The sequence below is a fragment of the Lampetra fluviatilis genome, chromosome 60 (genome assembly GCF_964198595.1).
Source record: "Lampetra fluviatilis chromosome 60, kcLamFluv1.1, whole genome shotgun sequence".
NCBI lineage: Eukaryota > Metazoa > Chordata > Hyperoartia > Petromyzontiformes > Petromyzontidae > Lampetra > Lampetra fluviatilis.
Window position 1 is genome coordinate 6205934 of NC_136334.1, and position 15079 is coordinate 6221012.

Here is a 15079-nt window from a genome sequence, read left to right on the forward strand (position 1 = left end):
ACACACCGGGTGGGCTAAAGCAGTGAACTATTTTGTCTTTTGTCAACCGGACACTTTTGTTTTGCTGATTTTTCCGTGTCGGGTGGTTGGAGGGTTACGACACATTTATAAATAATAACGCGATCTAAACCCCAAAACACCTTTATTATGAATAATATTGGTCGCGAAAGCCTTACTACGCGTTACACTGCGTTTAGTTTGTTCCCTTTCCCCATTTTGTGTATTGTTGGAGGGGTGGGAGGGGTGGGTGGGGGGGCCTTGGCAATGATAAACACTCGCCCCCCCCCCCACATCCTGTTGGGAGGCATACTGACACGTGCGCTCTCTCTTGTTTGTGCGCGTCAGGCGGAGCGGGCCGCTGTGGTGCCACGAGGAGATTGCGCCACGCTGCCACGCCATCCGCAGCACCGAGGAGCTCAGCGGCTTCGTGGGTCACGTGCTCGCAGCATTCTGCGCCGCACAGCCCGGTGGGAGACCTTAGCTCTCTCTCTCTCGCTCTCACACTGTGCCCCTCTCTCTCTCGCTCTCACACCGTGCCCCTCTCTCTCTCGCTCTCACACCGTGACTCTCACTCTCTCTCTCACGCTGAGACTGTCTCTCTCTCTCTCGCCCTCACGCCATGCCTCTGACTCTCTCTCGCCCTCACACCGAGACTCTCGCTCTCTCGCTCTCACACCGTGCCCCTCTCTCTCTCGCTCTCACACCGAGACTCTCACTCTCTCTCTCACGCTGAGACTGTCTCTCTCTCTCTCGCCCTCACGCCATGCCTCTGACTCTCTCTCGCCCTCACACCGAGACTCTCGCTCTCTCGCTCTCACACGTGCCCCTCTCTCTCTCGCTCTCACACCGTGCCCCTCTCTCTCTCGCTCTCACACCGTGCCCCTCTCTCTCTCGCTCTCACACCGTGCCCCTCTCTCTCTCGCTCTCACACCGAGACTCTGACTCTCGCTCTCACGCTGAGACTGTCTCTCTCTCTCTCTCGCCCTCACGCCATGCCTCTGACTCTCTCTCGCCCTCACACCGAGACTCTCGCTCTCTCGCTCTCACACCGTGCCCCTCTCTCTCTCGCTCTCACACCGAGACTCTCACTCTCTCTCGCTCGCCCTCACACCGTGACTCTGACGCTGTCTCTCACACCGTGCCTCTGTCTCTCTCTCTCGCTCTCACACCGTGCCCCTCTCTCTCTCGCTCTCACACCGAGACTCTCACTCGTGCTCAGAGCCTCTGACTCTCACCCGCACATTGTGCCCCGGACACCCAGGCCCTCACCACCAACTCAGATGCGCTTCTGAGGCCGTCTGGAACGCTCTTCCTTCCGATATCAGGAAGCCACTGGAGCTTCGCACTTTTAAAATCATCTGAATTGAAAACTCAATTCTGTAGAAGCGCTTTTTGTGTTCATCTTCTTGGTTCTTTCGGTAAAGTCACGTAGAAGGGAAGTAATAAAATAAAATATAATAAAATAATTCTCACGACGTTTCGGCCACAACGCAAGCAGCCGTCCTCAGGTGAAGACCAGGTCTGTCGGGGAGACAGCGTCTGAATGAAACACCACCACGCTTGGCGCATCTATTTAAGCTGGGTTGGAAGGGGGGAAGGGCGCCTTGACAAAATAATTTGCATATCAAGAGGAATTTAGCATATTTAGGGGAAATGCAGGTATGTGATTAGTACTACTTGTGAAATGCGTAGGAGGTGGGCGGGGGGGTTTCAAAGTCATATTATGCCCGTGCATTATGCAGGATTAGCAGCATCAAAGGGAGGGGATGGGGGTAGCATTAATAAAGGGAAGGAGTGTTAATAGTATGTAGCTGCAGTAACTAAACAACCACGTAAAAACCTAAAGTATAAACTACATAGTATCATCAGTATACTAAATATACTCTCCAATAAGCTGAGCTACTAACAGTAAGTAATACATACGTGACTTTACCGAAAGAACCAAGAAGATGAATCCCTGCAGTCACGAAAGCTTTAAATCGAAATGTAAACAAGTCACTCAAACACTTACAAATACAACACTAAACCATCCACATCCTACCCAGGCAAACGCCCCACCGAGGCGTTAATTGATCTTCCCCCCGTCCCGCACCTCCGATTATCACGGTCGGCCAGGTACGGTGCGAAAGAAGTTCAGCACGCGTACATTCGCATGCAACGCGGATCTCTCAACAGCACAACTCGTGATGATGGTGAACTTTCGTCATCGTCGTAATCGCCGTTCTCCCCTCCGGGTTTGTCCCGCAGGATTCCCTCTCAACGTGCTGTTCCTGCTTTCTGTTCTCAACGCATCCCATCGTTGACCCCGCGACCCCCCCCATTGACCTCTCACCCCCCCCTGCCCCCTGCCCCCCGCCCCTCCATCCGCAGGCTGCCGGCTGGAGCAGCAGCTGAGCGAGGTGGCGCTCCACACGGCGCTGTCGTGCTCGTCGCGCCACTACGCGGGCCGCTCGTTCCAGGTGTTCCGCGCGCTGCGCCAGCCACTCAGCGCTGGCGCACTCTCCGACATCCTGACGCGGCTCGTGGAGACGGTGGGAGACCCCGGCGAGGAGACGCAGGTGAGGGGCGGCGGTGGCGGCGGCGGTGGCGACGGCGCCTGCAACGTGGCTTCATCCCAGAGGTCGCAATCGGGTACCCGATACCCGTACCCTACCCGTACCCGGCCGGGTACGGGTAGGGTTCGGGTACGGCCGGGTACGGGTACGGGTACCCGTTTGCGACCCTGGTGCGGCCGGGTACGGGTAAGGAATCAAAACCCGTTTGCGACCTCTGCTACACGCCAACGGCACTTGCCCCGATGGTCCGTTGCAGGCTACACGGGATCTTTGTCCTTTGGTCTGGCCGTGTCCTTGCGCAGGGCTACGTGATGGAGATGATGCTGACGTTGGAGTCGGCCATCTACACCATCGTGGAGGCTTCCAAGCAGGGGGAGGTGCTCTCCTCCTTGTCCAGGTAGGCGCGGAAGGCGTCATCACTCCGCGCACAAGCGAGAGATGCATTCGCACGGCCGCAGAGTCTGTCCGTAATGAGAGCCTATGTCCGGCTCACGTGGTGATTGGCTCTGCCGGTCCTGCTCTACAGCCAATGGGGGGAGAGCCTGGGAGCATGGCCCCGGCGTGATCGAGGGATGTCAGCTAGGATGATTGGTTCTGCTACTCTTGGCCTCAGCCAATGGGAAGACAAGTCAGGGGCGTGGTCCCGGGAGTTGATGGAGCAATCTGGAACATTCGGCGCAGGCTGTTGAGGATTGGCTGGAGCGTACCACGTGACCCAGGCGTTAAATAAGTGGAGAGATGAACGACACGTGGTCAGACGAAGAGAGAGAGAGGGGCCACGTTCGAGCGGAGCTCCGAGTGCCACGTGGCGGTACGTCTCTTGCGATCTGTCTGCCCACTTCCCGTTGCCTGCCAGCAACGGGGGGAGTGCTTGTGAACTGAGGAAAGTAAATAAAAGGACCGATTCCACAAGCCGTCTCCACAGTGTTGTTACATGTCTGTCAACTACACAGGTTGTCGTCACGGCTAAAGTCGCTCCAATCTAGAGGCTCGCTCGCTCTCTCTCTCTCCCACTCTTTCTCTCTTTAATTGTTACGATCAGAGGAGACAAGAAGATGCTCGGTGTAGTCGGCACTTTGCTTCGTTCATCATTTAGGTTTTTTTTTGTTTAAACTTTGCTTTATGTAAACCCCCACCTCTCGCTCACTCTCTCGCTCATTCGGTCACTCTCTCTCGCTCTCTCTTTTTGTTACGATGCAGAGGAAACAAGAAGATGCTCGGTGTAGTCGGCACTTTGCTTCGTTCATAATTTCGGGGTTTTTTGTAGTTTTTTTTATGCTTTGCTTTACGTAAACCTACCCCTCCCCCCCCCTTTTTAAATGAAAGATTTAACGAAAGATTTCACGCTCTGCTCTCCTTACCCCTTCCCTCTCTCTCTACCCCCTCTCTCTCTACCCCCCTCTCTCTCTACCCCCCCTCTCTCTACCCCCTCTCTCTCTACCCCCCCCCCTCTGCTCCCCTCTCTCTCTACCCCCTCTCTCTCTACCCCCTTTCTCTACCCCCACTCTCTCTACCCCCTCTCTCTCTACCCCCCTCTCTCTACCACCTTTCTCTACCCCCTCTCTCTCTACCCCCTCTCGCTACTCCTCTCTCTGCCCCCCCTCTCTCTCTGCCCCCCCTCTCTGCCCCCCCTCTCTCTCTACCCCCTCTCTTCCTACTCCATGTCGCTCTCTCTCACTCACTCTCCCGCTCTCTCTCCCTCTCTCCTGACGCAACCTCCCCAGGTCCTCATCTCCCGACCCGTCGCTCGTTCCTCTGCCCAACCCAAACCTCGCCATCAGCCGCAAGAGCACCGGGCAGCTCAACCTCGGCGGCGTCGTCGCTGGCGGCGTCAACCACACCTCCCACCTATCCTTCCAGGCCTCCGGCCACCACCACCGTAGCAACTCCATGCCCAAGCGCTTCGGCCCGGCGGACCGGCTCCCCGAGCCGAGACGGAGCGCCACGCTCGACCGCCTGGAAGCCAGGGGGGGCACCGGCGGCTTCTATTCTCGAAGTCACCTGGGCACGATCGTGGCCGCTGGCCTCCACCTGGGCAAAGCCCACAGCCTGAGTTCGTTACGCGAGGGGCACGCGGACCTGGGACCGCAGCTGCAGCAGCACTATCAGCAGCAGCAGCACTATCAGCAGCAGCAGCACTATCAGCAGCAGCAGCACTATCAGCAGCAGCAGCACTATCAGCAGCATCAGCAGTTTCAGCAGCAGCAGCAGCATGCCTACCAGCCGAGCGTGCAGATTCAGTTCAACCAGCAGCACTATCAGCAGCAGCAGCAGCAGCCGACGGTGGTGACTGCGGCAGACTCGTCAGCGCTGCTAGTCACGCTGTTCTGGATCGGCGTTGCGCTCCTTGACTCCGACTACGACACGGAGTTCACGATGGCGCTCAGGTATGCGGCCCCCTTAGCTCCTCCTCCTCCTCCCCCGCTCCCTTCCCCCGCTGCTGTCGATGCGATCGGGGAGGGGGGGGAAGAAGAAAAAACTTTGAATGATCGCAATGTTGATAATTGGATTTTTTACACTTTTATCTGGCAACAAAACTGACGCTTTTTTTTTTACAAGGAGTCATGTTTGCATTGACCGCAATACCTGCGGTCGTAATGCAAACAAAAAACACAACTCTGATATTGTATGCACTGTCCTTGAAGTTGATTGGTCCACACGCGAGACAGCTTTCCTTAGAGCCTAGTCTCACATGGTGTTGGACCAGATGACGCCAAAAGGCGCACAACTCAAAGACAACGCACCATCAGAATATGAGAGCTCGGGGTAAGCATTTACACCATTGGTGTTGGTCCACGGCGAACACCGGTGACGATTATCTGAACCGGTCCTGGGCCTCCCCTAGGTCGACTCGGCCTCAGTTCAGTACCTGGTTCGATACGTAAAAACATCACCGCTAGGGAGACAAAGGCGGCCGGGTGTGGTGCTGGCCACCCCCACCCCCCTTCGTGAGCCGTGCCGGCCTTCATAGGTGCTGCTCGCAAACAGCACTTGCCCCTACAGTCTGTTGAGGCTACGCGGGGGATCTTTGTCTTTGGGGAGCGCTGCGCTACGAACTCGGCCACCCGGGTTCGATTCCCGCTCACGGCCAACACCGGTGACGATTATCGGAACCGGTCCTGGGCCTCCCCAAGGTCGACTCAGCCTCACACGAGTACCTGGTGCGGTGTGTAGTAAACATCGCCACTGGGTGAGACTAAGGCGGGCGAGAATGGAGCTGGCCACCCACCCCCCTCATGCGCCGTTCCGACCTTCGTAGGTGCTCGCTAACAGCACTTGCCCCAACAGGCTACACGGGGGAGGACGGGGGCTCTATCTTTGTAAGTTGAACACGACGGCTTTGTCTTTGTCCCGCTGCGCAGACTGCTGGACAGGCTGCTGGGCCCACAGGGCCTGGAGCTGGGCATGGAGGAGACACGCGACCGCCTGCACAAGGCCATGTCCCAGCTCAGCTGGTCCAACTTCCCAGGCATACAGCCCCTGCTGCTCAAAGGTGCGGTGCTTTGGCATGCGTCAGAGGTCGCAAACGGGTTTTGATTCAATTTCGATTTAAAGCTTCTTTCGTGACTGCAGGGATTCATCTTCTTGGTTCTTTCGGTGAAGTCACGTAGAAGGGAAATAATGAAATAATACAAATTAAACATAATAAAAGAATTCTCACGACGTTTCGGCCACAACGCAAGCAGCCGTCCTCAGGTGAAGAACAGGTCTGTCGGGGAGACAGCGAGAATTATTTTATTATGTTTTATTTGTATTATTTTATTATTTCCATTCTACGTGACTTTACCGAAAGAACCAAGAAGAGGGTTTTGATTTCTTACCCGTACCCGTACCCGGCCGCGCCAGGGTCGCAAACGGGTACCCGTACCCTACCCGAAATGAGTGACAAATGGTTACTCACCGGTGACTCACGGCCGTACCCGTACCCTACCCGTACCCGGCCGGGTATCAGGTAGGGTACGGGTATCGGGTACCCGATTGCGACCTCTGGGATGAAGCCATGTTGCAGGCGCGGGTGGGTTGATTCTAGGAACTTGAATTGTGAGAAGAGACGAGACGTTGGGAAATGAGTGACAAACAGTTACTCAGCAGTGACTCACGGTCTACCCGTACCCGGCCGCACCAGGGTCGCAAACGGGTACCCGTACCCGTGCCCGGCCGGGTACGGGTACCCGTACGCTACCCGTACCCTACCCGAAATGAGTGACGAACGGTGACTCACCAGTGACTCACGGTCTACCCGCACCCGCACCCGCACCAGGGTCGCAAACAGGTACCCGTACCCGGCCGGGTACGGGTAGCCGGGTATCGGGTAGGGTACGGGTATCGGGTACCCGGTTGCGACCTCTGGCATGCGTTGCTAGCGGTACCCCCACACTTTGCCCCCGCCGCGCACGTGAGCTCACGTACGCACGTACGTTGAGCTTCTCTCGCGACGCACGTAGCCGGCCGTGCTCATGGGAGGTGCGGGAGCTGCCTGTTGCGGCGTGATTATGGTGGTGCATCCGCTGCTGGGTTGCGCACGGAGGCTGTGGTGAGTCTGTGGGTCTCTGTGTGATTCTGTGGTGGTGCTGGTGGTGGTGGCGGCGGTGCTGGTGGTGATGGTGATGCTGGTGGTGCTAACTTTGGTGGTGGTAGTGTGGGTGGTGGTGGCAGTGGTGCTGCTGCTGCTGATGGTGGTGGTGGTACTGGTGGTGGTGGTGGTGATGTTGGTGGTTGTGAGGTTGGTGTTGCTGGTGGTTGTGCTGCTGCTGCTGGTGATGGTGGTGGTACTGGTGGTGGTGGTGGTGGTGATGTTGGTGTTGCTGGTGGTTGTGCTGCTGATGGTGGTGGTGGTGGTACTGGTGGTGGTGGTGGTGTTGGTGGTTGTGAGGTTGGTGTTGCTGGTGGTTGTGCTCCTGCTGGTGATGGTGGTGGTGCTACTGGTGGTGGTGGTGGTGATGTTGTTGGTGGTGACGTTGGTGTTGCTGGTGGTTGTGCTGCTGGTGATGGCGGTGGTGACGTTGGTGTTGCTGGTGGTTGTGCTCCTGCTGCTGCTGGTGGTGGTACTGGTGGTGGTGATGTTGTTGGTGGTGATGTTGGTGTTGCTGGTGGTTGTGCTGCTGGTGGTGGTGATGGTGATGGTGGTGGTGCTACTGGTGGTGGTGGTGGTGGTGATGTTGCTGGTGGTTGTGTTGTGCTGCTGCTGCTGCTGCTGGTGGTGTAAACTTCATTGTTGTTTGCCGCCTGTAGGTTTCACCTCCGCCAGCACGCTGGATCTGACCGTGCAGCTGCTGGGAAAGCTGACCGCCGTGTCGCGCACAGCCATCGTGGACCCGAGCCAAACCACCGGTACGGCCGTTCCATCCCTCCCCCCCGCCCCCCGCCAAGGCAGCCCCCCAGTGGAACCTGTCCCTGTGCATCACACTCTGACTCAGCTCCGAGTCTGCGAGATTGACGGAAAGCTGTCATGTCGTTGAAGCATCTTGATATCATACAACAAGAGGGGTGATTCCATGACCATTCAGACGCCGTCTTTCCAACAGACCTGTTCTTCACCTGAGGACGGCTGCTTGCGTTGTGGCTGAAACGTCGTGAGAATTGCATTTGATCATGTTGAATTTTTATTATTTTATTATTTCCCTTCTACGTGATTTTACCGAAAGAACCAAGAAGATGAATCCCTGCAGTCACGAAAGAAGCTTTAAATTGAAATACTTCTCCGTACTTTTAAGTTTTCGTTCCGTCGGTGTCCGTGTCGTCGCGGGTGACGCTCGCCGATTGAATCTTTTATTTGTTCCCCCGGTTGGCACTTCGGTGAATCGCTCTTCCTCGTACGGGTTGCGTTCTTTCCGGGCAAATGCAGCTCCTCCCTCCGTCAGCGATGACGTCTACGGCAAAGTGAACGCGCTGCTGGCGATAAATGACGTAGTCGACTGTGAAATTTGACGAGATTACGAAGTCACCACTGCTGCCGTCACTGCTACGCACTCCGCGCAGTGAGATGGCGAAGAAGGTTACGCCGCCGCCGCGTTACCGTATCGTTCATCACCGCTCGACCACGCAGCTCAAGAAAGTAGTTCTTCGTCAACTGCTCAGAAACCGCGTTGTAGCGGTGTCGCGTTCCACATTACAACAGACGCGTTCAGCTTTATAACGGTACGCTCGTTGTAACGGTGCACGCGTTTTAACAGTGTCGCGTTTCACATTACGACAGTCGCATTCCACGTTATAACGGTGTCGCGTTCCGCCTTACAACGGCGGTACGCTTTCCGCGTTTGGCGAATGAAATAACCGCGTGAATGCGATCGCCGCGCGCGTCATTGCGAGGGCTGTAGCCCCCCTCCTCTGTAGCCGTTCGTGAACATTTCCTTCCTCCTCAATGCAGCGGAGGATTTTCCGTCACCTTCAAGTGATTTTTGAAAATATTTTTTCGTCGCCGTAATTTGCAATGAGAGTGCTCCAATTAATCACCGCGCGCGTACGTACGTACGTACGTACGCGCGCGCTAATCGTGAACGATGGCGCGTCCGCCAATCCTCCCGCCCGCCCGCCCGCCCGCCCACGCCAAATCCCATTTAATCAAAACGGCCTCGTGGTGATGAATCAGCCCGCGTGACGACGGGACCGGCGAATCAATTTGTGATTTCACTTTACGGACGGCAACTTCCCCTCCCCGGCACACACGGCCGGCGACGAGTGGCCCCGGACCACGCCCCGGCTTCAGCCGATAGTCCCCCCCCCCCCCGCGCCCGGCGGAGAATGTTTATGCAACCGCACCGGGTGGAAATTTTTGAGGCCGAGTCGACCTAGGGGAGGCCCAGGATCGGTTCAGATGGTCGCGTGTTGGTGGACGTGAGCGGGAATCGAACTCGGGTGGCCGGGTTCGTAGCGCGGCGCGCTGACCACCCACACCCACACCCATGCACACACGCACACCCACACACTCACGCACCCACACACTCACCCACCCACGCACCCACCCACGCACCCACCCACGCACCCACCCACACACCCACCCACCCACGCACCTACCCATGCACAAACCCACCCACACATCCACCCACGCACCCACCTACCCACCCACTCACGCACCAACCCACCCACCCACGCACCAACCCACCCCCGCATCCACCCACCCATGCACAAACCTACCCACACACCCACGCACCCACCCATGCACCCACCCACACACCAACCCACCCACGCACCAACCCACCCATGCACCCACCCACCAACTCACCAACTCACCCACTCAATCAGAAATCCACTCATGCAAAGAAAAAGACAAAGATCCCCGTATAGCCTTAACAGACTGTTGGAGCAAGTGTTAGCGAGCACCTATGAATGCTGGCACCACGCCCGGCCGCCTTTGTCTCTCCACTGGTATTGTTTACTACACACCGCACCAGGTTATTCATTTGAGGCCGAGTCGACCTAGGGGAGGAGGCCCCAGGACCGGTTCAGTAAATCGTCACCGACGTTGGTGGACTTGCGCGGTAAACAAACTCGGGCGGCTTGGTTCGCAGCACGGCGCGCTCACCGCAGACGCACACACGCACACACGCACATGCACACACAAAGACAAAGACACCCCGTATAGCCTTAACAGACTGTAGGGGCAAGTGCTGTTAGCGAGCACCTATGAAGGCCGGAATGGTACACGAGGGGGTGGGTGGCCAGCACCACGCCCGACCGCCTTTGTCTCCCTAGCGGCGATGTTTACACACCGCACCAGGTACTCATTTGAGGCTGAGTCGACCTAGGGGAGTCCCAGGACCCGGTTCAGATAATCGTCACTGGTGTTAGCCGTGAGCGGGAATCGAACCCGGGTCGCCAGGTTCATAGCGCAGCGCGCTAACCGCTACACTACCGCTCCCCACACGCACACACACGCACGTACGCGCGTCAAGGGCAGGCTGCTGATTTCTGATGTCGTTAGCATTGATTGCATAGACAGCGCCACGATGTTTGGCGAGTGCTCGATTTGATTAAGGACCCCGCGCGAGTCTCGGCGAGCCCGCCCGTCCCGTCAGAATCTGAATATTTATTTTCATCCCGGAGGAAATCCTGATGAGCCGCGAAGCTCTTGATCGGCGGTGGTTGATCCACGCGATAAGCCACAAGCCATGCCCTGCATGTTACCGTCATTCGGCTCGTTTGCCCGGGAAAGCCTGCCTTGTTCTTGGTTCTTTCGGTAAAGTCACGTAAAAGGGAAGTAATAAAATAATAAAAATAAAACATAATAAAATATTTCTCACGACGTTTCGGCCACAATTATTGCTTCCCTTCTACGTGACTTTACCGAAAGAACCAAGAAGATGAATCCCTGCAGTCATGAAAGCTTTAAATCGAAAGCCTGCCTTGTTTTGTCAATCCCTCCGCCACCCGTCACGGCCCCAGACTAATCGAGTTGTCGCGCGGCTAGCAAGCGTTGTGGGTTTCTCGCTCACCCACTCGGTTAACCACTCAGTCAACCACTCGCTCACCCACCTCACCCACCTACTCACTCACCCACTCAGTCAACCACTCAGTCAACCACTCACTCACCCACCTCACCCACCTACTCACTCACCCACTCAGTCAACCACTCGGTCAACCACTCGATCACCCACCTCACCCACCTACTCACTCACCCACTCAGTCAACCACTCGCTCACCCACCTCACCCACCTACTCGCTCACCCACTCACTCACCCACTCACTCACCCACTCACTTACCTACTCACTCACCCACTCAGTCAACCACTCACTCACTCACTCACCCACTCACTCACTCAATCAACCACTCAGTCAACCACTCGCTCACCCACTTCACCCATGCACTCACCCACTCACTCATATAGTCACCCACTCACTCACCTTCTCATCCACTTACTTACTTCACCCACCCACTCACCTACTCAACTACTCACTTACCCACCCACCTACCTACTCACCCACTCACTCACCCACTCACTCACTCACTCACCTACTCACTCACCTACTCACCCACTCACTCACCTTTGGTGAGTTAAGGAACGTGGATGGCCAGCACCACACCCGGCCGCCTTTGTCTCCCCAGTCGCGTCGCGATGTTTACACACCGCACCAGGTACTCATTTGAGACTGAGCCAACCTAGGGGAGGAACAGATAATCGTCACCGTTGTTGGCCATGGGCGGGAATCGATCCCGGGTTGCCAAATTCGTAGCACAGCGCGTTCACCGTTACACTACCGTATTGACTCACAAAGACAAAGATCCCCCCCCCCTATTATAGCCTGTAACAGACTGTAGGGGCAAGTGCTGTTAGCGAGTAGCACCTATGAAGGCTGGCACGGCACACGAGGGGGATGGGTGGCCAGCACCACGCCCGGCCGCCTTTGTCTCCCCAGTGGCGATGTTTGGACAAATGACTCGCACACGCACCTCACTCGCACACACTTACTCTGCAGGACAGGAGCAGAACATACAAACTCGGCACGGGAATCGAACTCGGCTTCCACGGGCGGAGAGTCGGATTTGATTCGATCGTTGCGACGTCGTTTTATCCGCACGCCGGCTTGAAGCATCGCCAATTCCCACGTAGCAGCAGCAGCAGCAGCATCCGTGCCTTTACGCTTCGCCGCAAATGCAATTTCCTTAAATGCAGTTTTCAATTCCATCTGCTCAACGGCACGCACTTATCCACGTAATGTTGTTCATTTTTCAATATCAATATGGATAAAAAAAGCAATTCTCATTTTGTTTCGGTTTTTTTTTCTGCCGTTAATATTTCACAGAGCAGCCACTATGATAATCAGAATATGTATTTGTACTTGATGAATCCGATGAGCTGTGAAGCGCTTCTTCACAGATGTCCCAGTAGGGGCACACGGTCAGAACGTCATAACGTCAAACGGTACAAAAACACGACAGTCGTGCAAAGTGCAAGAAATGTAAACAACTTCTTGGTTCTTTCGGTAAAGTCACGTAGAATGGAAATAATAAAATAATAAAAATAAAACATGATAAAATTATGTTATATTATTATTTTATTTCATTATGTTTTATTTTTAAAAAAATGTATTTTATTATTTCCCTGCAGTCACGAAAGCTTTAAATCGAAATGTAAACAAGTCACTCAAACACTTAAAAATAAAGAACTAAACCATCCACATCCTACCCAGGCAAGCGCCCCACCGAGGCGTTAATTGATCTTCCCACCCCCCCGCACCTCCGATTATCACGGTCGGCCAGGTACGGTGCGAAAGAAGTTCAGCACGCGTACATTCGCATGCAACGCGGGTCTCTCAACAGCACAACTCGTGATGATGGTGAACTTTCGTCATCGTCGTAATCGCCGTTCTCCCCTCCGGGTTTGTCCCGCAGGATTCCCTCTCAACGTGCTGTTCCTGCTCCCGTACCTTGTCCAGAACTTTGACAGCCCCACGGAGTTTTGCCGGGAATGCGCTGACAACATTTCCCAGGTGAGAGGGAAGGGGGAGGGGTTAAGGGGCTCGTGCGGTTACAACCGGGTCAGCGGGTGAGATAAAACCGGTACAAGCCGGTAGAGACACCCATAGACTCGCAAAGTAATGGTTAGTGCACCTTCGACTCACACAGAGACCCATAGACTCACATAGACACCCATAGACTCACATAGACACCCATAGACTCACAGAGTAATGGTTAGTGCACCTTAGACTCACACAGAGATCCATAGACTCACATAGACACCCATAGACTCACACAGAGACACATAGACTCACACAGAGACACATAGACTCACACAGAGACCCATAGACTCACATAGACACCCATAGACTCGCAGAGTAATGGTTAGAGCACCTTCGACTCACACAGAGACCCATAGACTCACATAGACACCCATAGACTCACACAGAGACCCATAGACTCACATAGACACCCATAGACTCACAGAGTAATGGTTAGTGCACCATAGACTCACACAGAGACCCATAGCCTCACATAAACAACTCTGATGATGATAATGATATGCACTGTCCTTGAAGTTGATTGGTCCACACCCGAGACAGCTTTCCTTAGAGCCTAGTCTCCATTGGTGTTGGACCAGATGACACCAAAAGGCGTACAACTCAAAAACAGCGCACTATCAGAATATTGAGAGCTGGGGGTAAGCATTTACACTATGAGACCTCCTTTACCAGTGGCAAAATATAGTAGTAGGTTTTTACCCTTTCAACTGGTACAAAAACTGACACCTTTATACAAGGCATCATTATTATTATTTATGCATCGTACGGGACGGTGACCGCCCATCTCTCCCTTGTGCCCACCTCCACCACCACCCCCACCACCCACCCCCACCACCCCCCACCACCCTCCACCACCACCCCCACCACCCCCACCACCCCCCACCACCCTCCACCACTACCCCCCCCCACCACCCCCTACCACCCCCCACCACCCCCACCACCCTCCACCACCACCCCCACCACCCCCCCACCACCCTCCACCACTACCCCCCCCACCACCCCCTACCACCCACCCCCACCACCCCCCACCACCCCCCACCACCACCCACCACCCTCAACCACCACCCTCCACCACCACCACCCCCACCACCCCCCTCCCCCCCACCCCCACCACCCCCCACCACCCCCCACCACCACCAACCACCACCCTCCACCACCACCACCCCCACCACCCCCCACCACCCCCACCACCCCCCACCACCCCCACCACCACCACCACCCCCACCACCCCCACCACCCCCACCCCCCCCACCACCACCCCCACCACCCCCACCACCCCCCACCACCCCCACCAGGTGTGTCTGGAAGAGAAGACGATCAAGCTGGCGAACCTGGCGCACGTCATGAGCCTCTACCGCAACGGCAGCTACACGCGCGACTACGTCAACTGGGTGAACGTCGTGTGCCGCTACCTGCACGACTCCTTCTCCGACTGCACCTTCGACCTCGTCTCTTACCTGGCGGAGGTGACGAGGGGGAGGGTGGGGGGGGGGGGGGCGGGGGGCGGGGTATTGTGCCCCCTACACACCGCCACCTCAACCGCTCTGCGCGCGAGATCGCGTGAATGTTATTGCGTCGGTAACCCGCCAACGCCCGACAGAGGTCGCAACCGGGTACCCGATACCCGTACCCTACCCGATGCCCGGCTACCCGTACCCAGCCGGGTACGGGTAGCGACCCTGGTGCGGGTACGGGTAGACCGTGAGTCACTGGTGAGTCACCGTTTGTCACTCATTTCGGGTAGGATACGGGTACGGGTAGGATGACAAGGGAGTCACCCGGCCGGGTGACTCCCCTGTCATTACCTCCCGTGGCCACCAGTCCCTTCGCACTCACAACTCACTCCCCTGTCACTACCTCCCGTGGCCACCAAGCCCTTTCATTCTCACAGCTGACTCCCCTGTCATTCCCTTCCTTAGCCACTAGTCCCTTCGCACACACAGCTGACTCCCCTGTCATTACCTCCCGTGGCCACCAGTCCCTTCACACTCACAACTGACTCCCCTGTCATTACCTCCCGTGGCCACCAGTCCCTTCGCACACACAGCTGACTCCCCTGTCATTAC

At 56.1% G+C, this 15079-nt stretch overlaps 1 protein-coding gene across 1 annotated transcript in view; it reads left to right on the forward strand.

Moving 5' to 3' along the window:
* The window catches only part of LOC144950936 (protein furry homolog-like), a 131255-nt gene that overhangs the window by 62328 nt on the left and 53848 nt on the right, over window positions 1-15079 (forward strand). The window contains exons 32-39 of the mRNA XM_078881117.1: window positions 346-467; window positions 2371-2558; window positions 2858-2952; window positions 4280-4942; window positions 5918-6048; window positions 7788-7886; window positions 12886-12983; window positions 14309-14479. Of these exons, the coding sequence (XP_078737243.1) occupies window positions 346-467; window positions 2371-2558; window positions 2858-2952; window positions 4280-4942; window positions 5918-6048; window positions 7788-7886; window positions 12886-12983; window positions 14309-14479 (1567 nt within the window). The remainder of the gene's footprint in view (window positions 1-345; window positions 468-2370; window positions 2559-2857; window positions 2953-4279; window positions 4943-5917; window positions 6049-7787; window positions 7887-12885; window positions 12984-14308; window positions 14480-15079) is intronic.